This window comes from Staurois parvus, unplaced genomic scaffold, assembly GCF_062004578.1.
Source record: "Staurois parvus isolate SC_StPar_1 unplaced genomic scaffold, SC_StPar_1.0 ptg000376l, whole genome shotgun sequence".
NCBI classification, from domain to species: Eukaryota; Metazoa; Chordata; class Amphibia; order Anura; family Ranidae; genus Staurois; species Staurois parvus.
In genome coordinates this window covers 639,144-655,981 of record NW_028318172.1, presented here as the reverse complement: position 1 = coordinate 655,981, position 16,838 = coordinate 639,144, and the positions used below count along the sequence as shown (strand labels likewise).

The 16,838-nt window shown below is 42.3% G+C and overlaps 1 protein-coding gene across 2 annotated transcripts; it reads left to right on the top strand.

The window, feature by feature from the left end:
• Positions 1–4,345: 4,345 nt before the first annotated feature.
• Positions 4,346–16,637, top strand: CUNH2orf72 (chromosome unknown C2orf72 homolog). Of its 2 annotated transcripts, XM_089685438.1 has the most exons (3): positions 4,350–5,332; positions 8,129–8,212; positions 13,613–16,637. In XM_089685438.1, exons 1-3 carry the CDS (start codon positions 4,447–4,449, stop codon positions 13,687–13,689), a joined length of 1,047 nt encoding a protein of 348 aa, XP_089541564.1. In that variant the 5' UTR covers positions 4,350–4,446; the 3' UTR covers positions 13,690–16,637. The 2 variants fall into 2 exon arrangements, with proteins under 2 accessions (XP_089541565.1, XP_089541564.1); XM_089685439.1 differs by lacking the exon at positions 8,129–8,212 and having other exon boundaries at positions 4,346–5,332.
• The last annotated feature ends 201 nt before the right edge of the window (positions 16,638–16,838 follow it).

Sequence of the window (16,838 nt, the reverse complement as noted above, 5' to 3'; positions counted from 1 at the left end):
CTCGCAGGATTGTGAGAAAAACAATTCAAAACCCACGTTTGACTGCACGATCCCTCCAGAAAGATCTGGCAGACACTGGAGTTGTGGTACACTATTCCACTATAAAGAGATACTTGTACAAATATGGTCTTCATGGAAGAGTCATCAGAAGAAAACCTCTTCTACGTCCTCACCACAAAAATCATCGTTTGAACTTTGCAAATGAACATATAGACAAGCCTGATGCATTTTGGAAACAAGTTCTGTGGATCGATGAGGTTAAAATTGAATTTTTTGGACGGAATGAGCAAAGGTACGTTTGGAGAAGAAGGGGCACAGAATTTAATGAAAAGAACCTCTTTCCAACTGTTAAGCATGGGGTTGGATCAATCATGCTTTGGGGTTGTGTTGCAGCCAGTGGCACAGGGAACATCTCACGAGTAGAAGGAAAAATGGTTTCAATCAAATTTCAGCAAGTTTTGGATGGTAACTTGATGCCATCTGTGAAAAAGCTGAAGTTAAAGAGAGGATGGCTTCTACAAATGGATAATGATCCTAAACACACCTCAAAATCCACAGGGGATTACATCAAGAGACGTAAACTGAAGGTTTTGCCATGGCCTTCACAATCTCCTGACCTCAACATAATTGAAAATCTATGGATAGACCTTAAAAGAGCAGTGCGTGACAGACAGCCCAGAAATCTCAAGGAACTGGAAGACTTTTGTAAGGAAGAATGGGCAAAGATACCTCAAACAAGAATTGAAAGACTCTTGGCTGGCTACAAAAAGCGTTTACAAGCTGTGATACTTGCCAAAGGGGGCAGTACAAGATATTAACTCTGCAGGGTGCCCAAACTTTTGCAGATGCCATTTTTTTGTTTTCTGTTATTTTGAAAGTGTAAATGATGGAAATAAAATCTAACTTTTGTTGACATATTATAAGAATGTCTAATCTGTAATTTGATGCCTTTTGGAGATTTTTCCATCTTTCCTTGGCTTCTTTATGCACATTAATACAAATTTTTAGCTGGGGTGCCCAAACTTTCGATCCCCACTGTAGGCGTTTGTGGGGCATTTTTAACGCTCGGCAAACGCCTAGCAACTTCCGCTAAACCGCGCATGCGGCGTTTGCGGAGCGTTTGCCAAGCATTAAAAAACGCTCCGCAAACGCCGGACCAACGCTTGCCAAATGCTATAGGGGCGTTTGGCAAGTGTTGGTAAAACAGTCAAGTGTGAACGAGCCCTTACACAACCCTGACTCCTGCACCCTTTTTGTTACCCCATAATGCATTACACACTCCTGACCCCGCTCCCTAAGTTGTGTGTTCCTAAACCTGCATTATGTACTCCTGATCGTTGCATTCTGCACTACAGACTTCTGCACTATATTGTACATTACATGCTTGTCACCAAAGTGTTCATTGTCTTAACAATTGATAGTTGCTAAGCAGTCTCTGACTACGTTAACACCTCCCCGCCAGCCATATGCATATATGCAGCCTCTCCGCAGCAGGGGCCTTAACGCCAAGCAGCGGCATATATGCAGCCCTGTATAAACAACTTACCGCGCTGAGAGAATGCTCACAGTAGACAGTGGGGATTGGCAAGCTCCCAATGCATACATGCAATCATGAGCTTTCCAATCATGTGATCATTGTGACAACCAATCACAGCATTCACATGACCCAAATGCCTGCCTCCAACTCCTGGCATATAAAAGCTCTTAAAAGAGCCAGGAGGTGTAGGTGGGAAGGGGTTAATAAAGTTTTTCATTATATATTTAAATAGTGAAGTGCTAACACCTAAAAATGCTAAACAATAAATAATAATAGAAATGAATTAAAAATATACTGGTAAACAATAACACACTGTGCTCCAATCTCTGTGGATCAGTAAAGTGCAAATAAGTGATAACACATTGTGAAGTGTCCCTCATTTTCAATTTATAAAATTTGAGATGTATGGTAGAAGGAAGAGTCATTGGCATTGTACACAGAGATAGGAAGTACTGTGCATATCACTTTATTTGAACTGAGCAGCACAGTGGCTAAATGGTTAGCACTTCCACCTGGCAGTACTAGGGTTGTTGGTTTGAATCCCAGCCACTGCACCACCTGCCTGTTTGCATGTTCTCCCTGTGCCTGCGTGGGTTTCCTCCGGGTACTCTGGTTTCCTCCTACACTCCAAAGACATGCTGGTAGGTTAATTGAATCCTGTCTAAATTGGCCCTAGTATGTGTATGTATGACTGTAAATTAGGGACCTTAGATTATACGCCCCTTGAGGGTTAGGGACTGATGTGAATGTACAATATATATACAAAGCACTGCATAAATTGACAGCGCTATATAAGTACCTGAAATAAATAAAATAAATCTTAACAGGTAGAAGGAAGAGTCGGCATGCAATGAACATGTCACTGACCAGCCATTACATTATGACCACCCACCATAACCCTTTGAGGCATGGATTCCAGTAGCCCTTCAAAGGGATGCTGTGGTATCTGGCACCAAGTCATCAGTAGCAGATCCTTTAACCACTTGAAGACTAAGCCATATCTGGCACTTTTTGTTTACATAATACAATCAGTAGTTTTTGCTAGAAAAAGTCTTAGAACCCCCAAACATTATATGTTTTTAAAGCAGATGCCCTAGGGAATAAATTGGTGAGTTTTACAATTTTTTTTATGTCACACAGTATTTGCGCAGAAGTTTTTGAAACGCAATTTAAAAAAAACTACACTTTTTTGAATTTTACTGCAAAAAACACAATATATAACTCAATGTTTATAAAATATAAAACATGAAGTTATACTGAGAAAATAGATACCAAACATGTCATGCTTTAATATTGTACAACCCATGCAACGGTGACAAATTACGTAAATATTACTATCCATAGGTGACGCTTTAAAAGCCTATACGTTACCACTTTAGATTTACAGAGGAGGTATAGTGCTAGAATTACAGCCCATGATCTGACGTTCATGGTGATACCTCACATGTGTGGGTCGTTTGCTGTTTGATTGCGTGCAGAAACTGAAACGTGCGTTCACCTTTGTGTGCGAGCATGAGGGCAATTTCATTTTTAAAAACTATTAATTTTTTTATTACACTGTTGCTTTCATTTTTTTTATCACCCCAATCCTTCCACTGCACTTAAAAGCATTCAAAACACCAAGATCGATGTTTTCAAATGCTTTTGAGTATTTAAAAATGGCACAGTTGACATCCAGGTCATCACTTCTGGGTTACCATAGCAGAGTTGATCAAAGCTGATTCTGGCTTTGTTCGGCTCTAAGACCAGCCAGCGGACACACCAGCTGTTTGCTCGGGTTCTGGTCGGACAGAAGCTCCCAAGCAAGCGGTGGAAGGCGGCAGGAACGTCCCCCTCCCTCTGCTTGTAATGGGAATCGGCCACCCTGATTGCTATTACAAGAAAGATAACTGCCGGCTCTAAAAAAGTCTGTAAGTCCAGTGATGTACAAGTACGTTGGTATTAAACCCAAAGCCGAAACTGTAATATATTGCAGCTTACCAATCATAAAAGGAGGAAGCAGCAGCATTATTTTTCTTTTTTTAAGGCATTGGTCCCTCTTTTTTAACCTGGTGATCTGGCCAGTAACACACCTCCTGTATTAGAGTGTTCCCACTCTGGATGAATGAGCACCTTTGGAAAGCAGCATTGACAGTCTGAAAGGGGAGTGTTAGTTGTACTAGTGAATTTAAATACACTAACAAATTGAAGTCAAACTCCAGCTCACGCTTTATAATCAGTTACAGCAGTTTTTTCCTTTTTGGTATAAAGGTTTTACTTGAATAAATAAAAGCTGACTATTGTAAGCACTCCTGCCATTGATAAAATGTTTGTTTCATCCCTGTAACCTGATACATGAGATGATCTGATCCGGTTGTCTAATCCTTAAAATTTGGCCCTTGTCAAAGTCACTCAAATCCTTACAGGTGGCTACTTTTTCTGTTTTCAACACATCAACTTCAACATATTCACTTCCCTAAGACATCCCACCCACTTCTAGATGCCACTATACCATGATAATCGGTGCTATTCCCTACCTGCCAGTGGGCATAATGTTATGGCTGATCGGTATATTTGTATAGCACACAGAGATCCTGGGCTCGCTACACGTCACTCTATGAGGACAGGTAGACGGAAGAGTCAGGTACATCGTACACAGAGATACATGTCACAGTCCCAGCGTCAAGGTTAGACATGGACCTGCTCTACAGCCCAGTGGGTGTGGCGTTGCGTGGGTGTGTCAGGCCGTATCCAATAGGATTGAACAGGAGGTAAATCCGGAGCTGGGATTGTAAGATTCCCCCTTCCAGAGGCTTTCTGATTGGACGTTTTCTCTGGCTGAATGGTCGGGTTGGTATGGTGCGGAGAGTGATGTGTGAACGGCTCATCCTGCGGGCAGGTACGACTGGACGAGGCTGCAGTGAGTCGGAATGGCCCGGGACAGCACGGAGAGCCGCTTCCAGGAGGTGCTGGGCCGCTTCGGAGGACCGCAACACGTGCAGCTAGTGGGAGAACTGTGGGAGCGGGCGGAGAGCCGGGCTCTGCTAGACGCATTCCTCAGGGAGATTTTCCCGGCTGAGCTGCCTCCTGAGGACGATACACTGAGGAAAGCTGCTGGTGGGAAGACGGCACTCCAGTGTGAGCGGAGCCCGGAGCCTGGCGGGGACGGACCCCAGTGTGAGGGGAGCCCCGAGCCTGGACCCCGGTGTGAGGGGAGCCCCGAGCCTGGCGGGGACGGACCCCGGTGTGAGGGGAGCCCCGAGCCTGGCGGGGACGGACCCCGGTGTGAGGGGAGCCCCGAGCCTGGCGGGGACGGACCCCGGTGTGAGAGGAGCACGGAGCCTGGCGGGGACGGACACCTATGTGAAGGGAATCCGCAGCGCGGAGCCCAGAAACACGAGAACCAGACTGCCCTCACCACAAGCCCCGCCCCTCAGCCTAAACCCGAGCGGCGCTTACGTTTCGGATTGGTGTTCTTCCTGTGCCGGGCGGAGTCTTTAGGAATGAGAGGAGCGAGCCGTCAGCTGCGGGAGATCCTGCGGGACGTGCGGGAGCGGATGGCGGCAGGTGGCGCTGTAGTCGGAGTGATTATGAAGGCGAGGAGTGCGGTCAATGGGCAGGAGATGGAGGTGATGTGTGAGGACGGCAGTGGGGGCTCTGAGGTCTCCGCTTTGCTGGCCATCCTGCAGGCCGTGTTCCCTGTGAAGAGTCGGGGGAAGCTGTGCTCAGAGGTCCGAGCCTGTGTTCTCATCCCCGGACAGGAGGAGTCCAGGAGGGAGATCCAGAGACTGGCCTGCGAGGCGCTCACAGCGGCAGGTGATTGGCCCTTCTCATCACATGGGCTGTGAACCTTAAAGCGGAGTTCCACTCAACCTGTCAAAAAATAAGTCCGCAAATACAAAAACTGTAGCTGCTGACTTTTAAAAAAAAGCCACTTACCTGTCCTTCGGTCCCGTGGTGTGTTCCCCACAGCCTGTTTCACCGGCCGTCCTGTATTCCAGGAGTCCGGCATCTTCAGTGTGGGCACCCAGCTGTGAGAGCTTGTGGCTTCACAGCCGGCTACCCACTGCGCATGCGTGAGTAGCACTGTGCTTCATGAATGGTCCTGTAGTCTTCTGGGACCTGTCGTGTCCCAGAAGACTACAGGGAGGGAAGACACCTTCCGTTTCCAATCGCCTAGGCGGTCGGACCGGAAGTGGGAGCGGGTACCTGTCAAATTTGGGTACCCGCTCCCCACCCCCCAAAGGTGCCAATCCTTAATGGGGAACGGGGAAGCAGTCCTTAAAGCTGAATTTCTCCTTTTGGGTGGAGCTCTGCTTTAAGCTAATCATACATATATTGATTTTCATTTAAAGAATATTCGTTTGATTTTCTAATCATTAGCGGGGTTCAAAATGATGTTCATTTTCGACAGCAGTGATGGGAAAATTCGAAGTGGCAGTTTTCTCGATCAAATAAGTTTTCGGCCAGTGTATGTGGTTATCATTCAGAAATTACATTCATTTTAAAATCGTCCATTCATTGAATTTTCATACTTTTCTTACGAATATTCTTGCCTGAAAATCTACATGTGTATGGAAAGTATTAGAAGAAATCTAAACGTGTGGGCTCACCATTCATATCATGAGATTGTATGGAACTGCATCTGGAGGAAATGGAGCATGTTAAATGTTAGTAAATGTGGCCATGCATGGTACCATGTGACTGTATGATACATAGGTGAAGATACAACACAATTTATCTTGTAAGCACTCATGCACACTCTAAGGCCTCTTTCACAGGGGCAGATTCCATTCTGACCAGCAGGGAATTTGTGAACAGATATTCCCCCCACTCCCCACCCCCCACTCAGAGCAGACAGATGACAGGTTCATGTCTGCTAGGTTTATGCAGAGCGAACACAGACAGAACCTGCTCTGCTCTATGGCTATCCAGGAGTAAATGGTCCATTTCACATCTGGCAGACCAGATGGGACCTCGAGGTAGGCAGGTGTAAACAGACACAAGTCTATTTACACCCACCTGTCCATAGGAATGCATGGACCTTCTGCTCAGGTCCACCTGAAAAATTGACCGTTGGACCTGATCTGACTGCCCGATATACATTTGGTAGACTGAACAAGACTGAACAATAGAAAAATCACTGTAAACAGTATAAATGGAGGAATTGCTACTACTCTACACCAATGGCGACTGCAGCTGATAGGATCATTTTCCTCTATGTTCAGTTGAATTAAGTTTTTTTTTTTTTTTTTTTTTTAGCAAATTTTGTTGAATCAGGTGGTGGCAAGGGGGCCACCCACGGGTCAAATATTGTCCGATTCAGCAGAATTTGGCTAAAATTTGAGTTGTGTTTTGCCAGATTTACAATATGATTGAATAGACATGTATGTAGTTGCCTACTTTCAGCCTGCTCTGGTCCAGGCACGAGATCCCGTGATCACTCAGTGGCGGCTGCAGGTGAGAAGAGGGAGTATTCACAACAGATTGGCCATTAAAGCCTAATGGGCGACAACAGTTCTCCAGGCTTTATTAGCTGTTGCTGAAGCTCTTTCTCCTCTCCCCGGTAGCTATCATTGGCTGACACATGGAAGATCAGGTTGGTTAGCATAGGTAATGGGGGGGACGGTTTTAGGGTTAGTTATAGGGAGGTTGGAATTCTACTTTTAATGACCCTTTTGCTTGGCTAAGTACAGTATGTAGGCAGCAATTAGTGTCTTCATTCTAAAATAACTATACCCTTGGTTACCATACTGATCCACTCAATGGAAAAAAGCATTCACGTTGGTTTGCCCTAACTGTATATTTGTGACTTGGCATATTGAAGTCGGTAGATTATGTTGGCCCACATTGCAATCTTCATTAACTTACTAACAATAAAATATCCAGTCAGGTAAAGCTGATGCCATGCAGGACTCCTGCATCTTTGTGCCCATACATCCCATACGGGCCAGTAGATACAGTGTGACAGGAAGACTCAACGAACTACCACAGCGCTCAACAATGCCATGTTAATTGAGAACTACAAACCAACAGCTTCAAGGCTGTCGGGACTTGTAGTTCGTTCATTCATTAACAGAACTTTGTGAATGAATGACACAGCCGTGCGGGTGGGGCCCCAAACAGCTGCGCTGTTTTCAAAAAGTGACAGACAGTATAGAACACTTCTCCCCCCACCCCCCCCCCCATACTTCTGTCAATAGAAAGGTATAGAGCCTTCCATTGCTGACTTGTGTTAGTTCCCCAGCTGTAACGCTAAAACGCTAATATTTTCTGTTCCTTATCCTTCAATACTTTGTCTCTGACACATGTAAGTTTAAAATGAGGATTTCTGATGCTCTGTACAGAATGCTTGTTCTAGGTCTAATACTCAAAAATATTGAAGTCAAACTCTGCCACACAATTTTCATTTTGAAGTGAGCCAGCATTGGCAGCCCACATACTTGTCTCATGACACACACTTTAGCCAAACTAATTATGTATTCAGGCAATTGTAACCACACAAATCTTGAATGTGAGTTCACAAGATTGTGACCGGTGACGTGATATTTGATAGGAATAGATCTGAGTACTCCATAGACAAGGAAAAACATTATTATTTTTTTTTATTAGATGAGCTCAGGAAACTAAAGCCCAAAATGAAGTCCCGATGTTTCTCATGGAGGAGAAGGAGATGGAAGGACTGTGTGGAAAAGGGTAAATATTCTGATCCTTTAGAAATCTGTTTCTTCTGACTCTGTTTTAGCTTAGTGACATCATTACAGTGTAGAACAATGAACAACATCCATCTGGAAAATCTCCAGCATAGCTTTTTTGTAATTTGCGATGCCCTAGGGATAATCAATGTGATCATTCTTTTTATAGCACAAAATAAACAAATGTAGTTCTTGAGCTAACAAGTATGAGAAAAGGACGGATGTATGAAGGTATACAGGATCCGAGAGCAGCAAATGAAAAAGTCAGTCCAAATTTATTTAAACGAGAAGTCAAGTGTTTTTTCTTTTTTTGTTTTTAGAAATCATACTTGCCTAACTGGATGCATCTGTCCCCTGCCGGCTCTAAGATTGTGAAATGAGCAATCAAAGACCATTGATCGCTCAGTTCTCAGTGCTCCATGAGCAGAGAGCTGGTGACTGTCAGTCCCTGTGCAGGCAGTCCAGTTGGATCTTTGGATCAGAAAATCTGCATGGAAAATTAATAACCAGTGAAAGAAAGGGGTTAAATGAGAAGTGGAGATACAGTGGGGAAAATAATTATTTGATTTCCTGTAGATTTTGTAAGTTTGCCCACTTAAAAATGAAGGGTCTATTATTTTTATCATAGGTGTATATTAAATTATAGAGACAGAATATCAACCAAAAATCCTTAAAAAAAACAAACAAAAAAACATGATACAGATGTTATAAATTGAGTTGCAGTTCAGTGAGTAAAATAAGTATTTGATCCCCTACCAACCAACAATAATTCTGGCTCCCACAGACTGGCCATGTGCTCATGTGGTACACAGATAAATCTTGTCAATAAAAAGGGATCACCCAACAAAAACTTGCTATGTGTATAAAAGACAACTGTCCACAGAATCTTTCTTCCATTCAAACTTTACCATCACTATGGGCAAAACCTAAGGGCTGTCAAAGGACATCAGGGACATGATTGTAGACCTGTACAGGCCTGGAATGGGCTACATGACCATCGGCAAGAAGCTTGATGAGAAGGAGACGGCTGCTGGTGCGATTATTCGCAAATGTAAGAAATACAAAATAACCATCAATCGCCCTCGGTCTGGAACTCCATGCAAGATTTCGCATCATGGGGTAAGGATAATCATGAGAAAAGTGAGGGATCAGCTCAGAACTACACGGGAGGATGTTGTGAATGATCTCAAGGCAATTGGGACCACAGTCACCAAACAAACCATTGGTAACACAATAAGCCATGGATTGAAATCATACAGCACCCGCAAGGTCCCCCTCCTCAAGAAGGCACATGTACAGGCCTGTCTGAAGTTTGACAATGAACATCTAAATGATTCAGAGGATTGGGAGAAAGTGCTGTGGTCAACTCGTCGTATTTGGAAGAAGAAAAATGCTGACCCTAAGAACACCATCCCTACAGCCAAGCACGGAGGTGGAAACATTATGCTCTGGGGCTGTTTCTCTGCTAAAGAAGGGCCAATGGACGGGGCCATGTATTGGGTGAGAACCTTCTTCCCTCAGCCAGAACACTGAAGATGGGTCAAGGATGGGTCTTCCAGCATGACAATGACCCAAAACATACCGCCAAGGCAACAAAGGATTGGCTTAAGAAGCACATTAAGGTCATGGAATGGCCTAGCCAGTCTCCAGACCTTAATCCTATAGGAAATTTATGGAGGGAGCTGAAAGTTCGATTTGTTAAGCAACATCCAAGAAACTTTAAGGATTTACAGGTCTGTAAAGCAGAGCGGACCAAAATCCCTCCTGAGATGTGTGTTCAAATCTGGTAACCAACTACAAGAAACATTTTACCTCTGTGCTTGCCAACAAAGATTTCTCCACTAAGCCACTAAGTACCAAGTCATGTTTGCTTGGGGATCAAATAACTATTTTACTCACTGAACTGCAACTCCATTTATAACATTTGTATCGTGTTTTTTTTTTTTTTTTTGGTTGATATTTTGTCTCTGTCGCTTAAAATACACCTATGATAAAAATTATAGACCCTCCATTTCTTCGTAAGTGGGTATACTTACAAAATTTGCAGGGGATCAAATTATTTTCCCCACTGTAGATAGGTGAAACAAAGAGAGAAGTGTCTGAAAGATAGACAAGAAAAACATGAGGAGATGTTGCTGTGAAACTGGATGATGGGAGAAAGAATGTTTAAGACAAAACAATAAACCAGTGTATGGTTGATGGGAGCGAAATTCCTGATACACCGATGCTTGGAGAATAAAAATCCCACTGGTTGCCATCACTACTTTATGGAATCCAGACCCATTTTTGTCCCTTCACATTACACAGAGAAGCTGTAACTTTGTGGTTGCGTAAATACATAGAACAAAAGGTATTTACTTTGTAGTTTATGCTAAAAATGTATGTGGGGAAATCATTTAAAAATTGGTTTATTGCTTAGCCTTTCCTCCTACTTTAAAGTATAAAGGTAACACTTTTTTTACCCTCTTTAATATGTCCTTTTTATTGTTCTCACCAAGAGTGCAAGTAGAAGCAAATCTCAGTTGTTGGATTGTCTCGAGAATGGGAGTAGAGGGGAAATCTTCCAATGGAGACACTAGTTCTGGTGACAACCAGGGATTTTCTTTCACTTCCCGTTCTATCTACATGAGTCCCTTCTGACAAGTTTTCCTGACACCCAAAAAAGATGACGGGGACATCCCCCTTCACAAAGTCTGTGATTGAGAGGCTCAGCTCTGTTCCTCTGTGCTGTGTGAAGAGGGTTGTGCCCCTTTCCTCTGATTGCCACCCCCTGCTTTCTGAAATCTCAGACAAGCTGTATAAATTCTGGGCTTTGAACAGCTGTAGAGAAAATACTGCAGATAAACAGGTACAACTTTTGTAGGAGGATTTGTTTCATCTCTGTGTATCACATGAGGCCAGTCACTTCGCTGGTTACATGTAAGGGTTTACAACCACTTTAATTGGGGAGTGAATGCTGATGCCTAAAACATCAGCCAAGCATGATAAAAGATGAAGAAACAGGAAAAATGTTGAAGACTTGAAGCAATGTGAATGACAGTGATTACACCGTAACACAAAAGCAACAATCTAGTTGAAGATTAGATAATTTTTAAACTGTGCATGGGTAGCTGGCAGATTGAAGATGACTTGGAAAGTACATCGGGAGGGAAGAGGTAATTGTAATGTAGAACAAGAACTAATAAACAGGTGGTGACAAGATATGTAGATGAGGGAGAGGTGTGGGATAGGGAAGGCAAGGTGGCAGGAAGAATGATTAATTGAATGGGAAGGTGCAGGTTGACCGCACCTTCCCTTATTAAAAGATTTGAACTCTGATCTTTGTTTGGTACCCAGTCCAAGAGTGACAACCCTCCCTCTTAGCACATACAGTCAGGTCCATAAATATTGGGACATCGACACAATTCTAACATTTTAGGCTCTATACACCACCCCAATGGATTTGAAATGAAACAAACAAGATGTGCTTTAACTGCAGACTGTCAGCTTTAATTTGAGGGTAATTTACATCCAAATCAGGTGAACGGTGTAGGAATTACAACAGTTTGCATATGTGCTTCCCACTTGTTAAGGGACCAAAAGTAATGGGACAGAATAATAATCATAAATCAAACTTTCAATTTTTAATACTTGGTTACAAATCTTTTGCAGTCAATTACAGCCTGAAGTCTGGAACGCATAGACATCACCAGACGCTGGGTTTCATCCCTGGTGATGCTCTACCAGGCCTCTACTGCAACTGTCTTCAGTTCCTGCTTGTTCTTGGGGCATTTTCCCTTCAGTTTTGTCTTCAGCAAGTGAATTGCATGCTCAATCGGATTCAGGTCAGGTGATTGACTTGGCCATCGCATAACATTCCACTTCTTTCCCTTAAAAAAACTCTTTGGTTGCTTTTGCAGTATGCTTTGGGTCATTGTCCATTTGCACTGTGAAGCGGCGTCCAATGAGTTCTGAAGCATTTGGCTGAATATGAGCAGATAATATTCCCGAAACACTTCAAAATTCATCCTGCTGCTTTTGTCAGCAGTCACATCATCAATAAATACAAGAGAACCAGTTCCATTGGCAGCCATACATGCCCACGCCATGACACTACCACCACCATGCTTCACTGATGAGGTGGTATGCTTAGGATCATGAGCAGTTCCTTTCCTTCTCCATACTCTTCTCTTCCCATCACTCTGGTACAAGTTGATCTTGGTCTCATCTGTCCATAAGATGTTGTTCCAGAACTGTGAAGGCTTTTTTAGATGTCGTTTGGCAAACTCTAATCTGGCCTTCCTGTTTTTGAGGCTCACCAATGGTTTACATCTTGTGGTGAACCCTCTGTATTCACTCTGGTGAAGTCTTCTCTTGATTGTTGACTTTGACACACATACACCTACCTCCTGGAGAGTGTTCTTGATCTGGCCAACTGTTGTGAAGGGTGTTTTCTTCACCATGGAAAGAATTCTTCGGTCATCCACCCCAGTTGTTTTCCGTGGTCTTCCGGGTCTTTTGGTGTTGCTGAGCTCACTGGTGCGTTCTTTCTTTTTAAGAATGTTCCAAACAGTTGTTTTGGCCACGCCTAATGTTTTTGCTATCTCTCTGATGGGTTTGTTTTGTTTTTTCAGCCTAATGATGGCTTGCTTCGCTGATAGTGACAGCTCTTTGGATCTCATCTTGAGAGTTGACAGCAACAGATTCCAAATGCAAATAGCACACTTGAAATGAACTCTGGACCTTTTATCTGCTCATTGTAATTGGGATAATGAGGGAAAAACACACACTTGGCCATGGAACAGCTGAGAAGCCAATTGTCCCATTACTTTTGGCCCCTTAATAAGTGGGAGGCACATATGCAAACTGTTGTAATTCCTACACCGTTCACCTGATTTGGATGTAAATACCCTCAAATTAAAACTGACAGTCTGCAGTTAAAGCACATCTTGTTTGTTTCATTTCAAATCCATTGTGGTGGTGTATAGAGCCAAAAATGTTAGAATTGTGTCGATGTCCCAATATTTATGGACCTGACTGTATATTGGGAAGCAGTGTTGTCACCTATGACAAGAAGTGTGTTCAGACTACAGAACACCCCCCCCCTTCTCATCTCCAGAACATAGTGGGTAGTTTGTAGTCCACAGAGAAAGCTGGGAACAGTGCTAACTGATAAGTCAGAGCACCAAAGGTTTTCAGCTCTAGGATTGACCAATATTTGTTCTAGGATTGACCAGTAGTTTTTTTGTTTTGTTTTTGTTGTTGTTTTTTTTTTTTTTTTTTTTGCGTTTATTGAACAAATACAAAACTCTTTTAACATTATATTAAATGGACTAAAAGGGAGCAAATAAAATAAGTTAATTGTTAGGGTTTACATACTTTATTGAAAATTTTGTTTTACATTTACATTTTTTAATTGCAGAGTTCATTCAAGAAGGAACAGCGCTGACTGTGTTGCAGTATCCTAATGGAGATTGTGCTGAGACGACTGATGTCTAGTATCATCCAGTAACATGTCTGCTTGGAAACTAGGACTTCTAAAGGATCTGGACAGCAGCCTAAGAAATTTCAAAACTAGGACCCGATGTATGACCACATTGTTACTAGATGTCGTATCCTCTCCAGCTGCCAATTACTGCCAAGTGCACTGGAAAGTGACAGATTGAATTTGATTGTCATCTGCAGCGTAATACATTTTTTTTTTTTTTTTTTTTTTTTTTTTTTTTTGTACTGCTGCCCTGTGAAAGGAGTATTTATGTGCACTTCACTGCTCTGTCTATCAAGATGGCCTCTATAGTTATGTATATAGTGAAAGAACATTAAAAGATCTTTATGATTTTGAGGATCTTGTGAAACTGATGAACTATGGTTGCATATGTTAGTTTTGTACAAAAACTACTGTATAAATACTGATTTATGAAGAAAAATATCTACTAGTGGCAAAAGAAATTTTTTTTTACAATCTCTAAGACTCGGTGGATCTTTTGAAGCTGATGAACTTTGGTTACATTCATTGTTATTTGTGTAAACCTTGATTTATGAAGGAAAAATATCTACCCTGGATTGGTGCTATAGTCTTCCTGCTGGGAGTCTGCAGTTATTACCTATGTTGAGGTATGCAGGTGCCCTTTCTGTCTGAGATAATGTGGTCAGGTTATACTGCAGGATTGAAGACCCATGTTACCCTAACAATCTGGTTGCTTCCTGTCTCCAGCAACAGGATCTCTGTGCCAGGAAACCACTTATCTGCATGTATGTATCTCCCCCTCGCTGCAGAAAGTCACCAGCAAGAGTGACACCCTGCATATCCAGCCAGCAAGAGTGATGCATAGAAGCAGGTGTGTCTTCACTGCTCTGCTGTGTCCTCCATAGCAACGGCTTGACAGTGGCAGGATAGCAAAAGTGACATGGGCTAACTTGTCTAACTAGTCCCTTAGAGATGCATTAGTTAGTCTGTATCCTCACTGTTTTTATATATACACCTAGGTGTGGCTTAAATTATGCAACACAGTTGGGGTTTTTTTTTGTATTTTTGTTTTTGGGTTTTTTTTCCTGTAATGATGAACTGGAGGGACATAATCCAGGATATATATGATGTATTCTGTACCATTAAAGATAACACCAAGATATCTGGTATGCAACCAAAGGTCAGGTGTCTGGGTGTGATCTAACTTCTGCAAATAAAACATATGCAATGGATCAAGCAGAAGCTGTATTTCACAGTGCATGTATCTTGGCTCAGTGACAATCTTTATAATGGAATCATGTGATGAGGGGAGTTTACTTTACAAGCGATGAAATGACTATTGGGTTTTTGCCTTAGCAACTTTCTTTCTTTTGGGGACAAGATAATTTAATGCTCTAATTCATCTATCAATGTATTTGTTTGCAGCATTTCAATACAATTCACCCTAAGTGGTTGGTAATTGGGTTTGTCATTCAGAAGTTGGTGGTATGACCTTTTCTGTACTTGTCCCTTTGTGTGCATATGGGAATAAATATACATCCATATCTGAAAACTGTCAAAAAAAAAAAAAAGGCAAAAATGTGGTTGAACTGATATATTTCTACCACACATACTGCTCTAGTCTAAATACCATTAGGCCCTGGTTCGCACCATTGCGACTTGTCGTGTGATTTGACAGTTCCAAATCGCATGACAAGTTGCACCCTATTTGTGCCTACGGAACTGTTCAAATTGGTGCAACTCTGACTTTGCGGTGTGGCACTGATTTAAATTAAAAAAAAAAAAAAAAAAAAGTTCCTGTGCTATTTCATGTGCAACTTGCGCAGACATCTGTGCATGAAATCTCACTGACCTGCGGCTTTAAAATTAATTGAAGTAGTGCGATTTCAAAGCCACATTCAGTGTGAACCAGGGCTAAAGGATAAGTTCACCGTTAAATAGTAAATGTACATTTTTTTCACTTGCAAAAGAATGCACATTTTTTAAATTAATTTTAGGAGCTTAGAAAGCATTGCAGCAGTGATCAGCAGATTGTTGGTGCCATGCAGGAGACCACAGACTGTCAGTGTAATCTGCTCGTACCTTGTACGAGCTGGCAGTTTTACACTGCCAGGAAGAATCAATGAACTACCACATCGCTCAGCTTGTAGTTCGAGAACCACAAAACAGCTGCAAAGGCTGTCAGGAGTTGTAATTTCCCATTCATAGAACTCTGAGTGTATGACGTGGCCGCACAGCCGCATTTGTTTTAAAATTGTTACAGCTAGCGGGGGAGAAGATTCCTAGCTGTCACGGGTGGTGTGGGGCTGGTTCTACAGTAACATACTACACCCTAAATATGGGTGTAACATGTTATGAAAGGTGAACTTATCCATTAAGGTAATATACTTTTAGCTTACAGGCATTTTCCAAAATTCATTTTATAGTCCATTACAGACTTTTGTGCATGTGCTAATTGTACTTTTTTTCTTTCTTTTAATTCCCCATTTGCTTCCTGCTTGTTCTGGGCCTGACTCAGATGTATTAAAGCCAGACAGCACTTTCCGATGGTCAGCATTGGCAGCCTAATTTGTTTCTTTTTTTCATGACCATACCTGAAATATGTTGCTGCTTGCACTCTTTTTATATAATAATTCTGATAGTGTTCTAGGGAGGCACATTCTATAAGTGTGATCAGCTGTAACTATGACTAATCACACAATGAAGACCATAATTGTCCTCATCAGGCAAATAAGACAACCCAGATAAAAATGTTGACTTCAGCTTTGCATGTATATATGAAATTGCTTATTTTTGTAATTGATAGTAAAGAATCGCTTATCTTTGGTAACTGTGTAGGTCAGTGAAGCAGATAACCTCTAAGATTGAGCTAAAATTTGTAATAAGCAGTGTTAACTGTGATAAGCAGATGTGACATCAGCCTTCTCTTCTTGGGCAAAGAGCTGTCCGCTCACGGTTAGCAATAAATGGTGTAAATGTTGGGATTGGTTAGTTTTGTTTTATTTCCTTTATTATAAATCTTTAGAGCTGGTTCACATTGATACAGTGTGGGGTTTACAGCAATTCCTATGCTTTTCCCGCACCAAATCACAATGCAGACTGCTGCGGGTGTAAATGTTAACAGCCCAAAAATGGTTTGCAAAATGCAGTGCAATTGGCTGAATTGGATCGCATGGATTTG

What these genes read in the sequence shown, in the direction of transcription:
- CUNH2orf72 (XM_089685438.1), top strand. Translation starts at nt 4,447, where the DNA reads ATGGCCCGGGACAGCACGGAGAGCCGCTTCCAGGAGGTGCTGGGCCGC. An exon ending in CGAGGCGCTCACAGCGGCAG is followed by an intron (nt 5,333 to 8,128) that starts GTGATTGGCCCT and finishes TTTTTTTATTAG; the next exon opens with ATGAGCTCAGGAAACTAAAG. An exon ending in GAAGGACTGTGTGGAAAAGG is followed by an intron (nt 8,213 to 13,612) that starts GTAAATATTCTG and finishes TTTTAATTGCAG; the next exon opens with AGTTCATTCAAGAAGGAACA.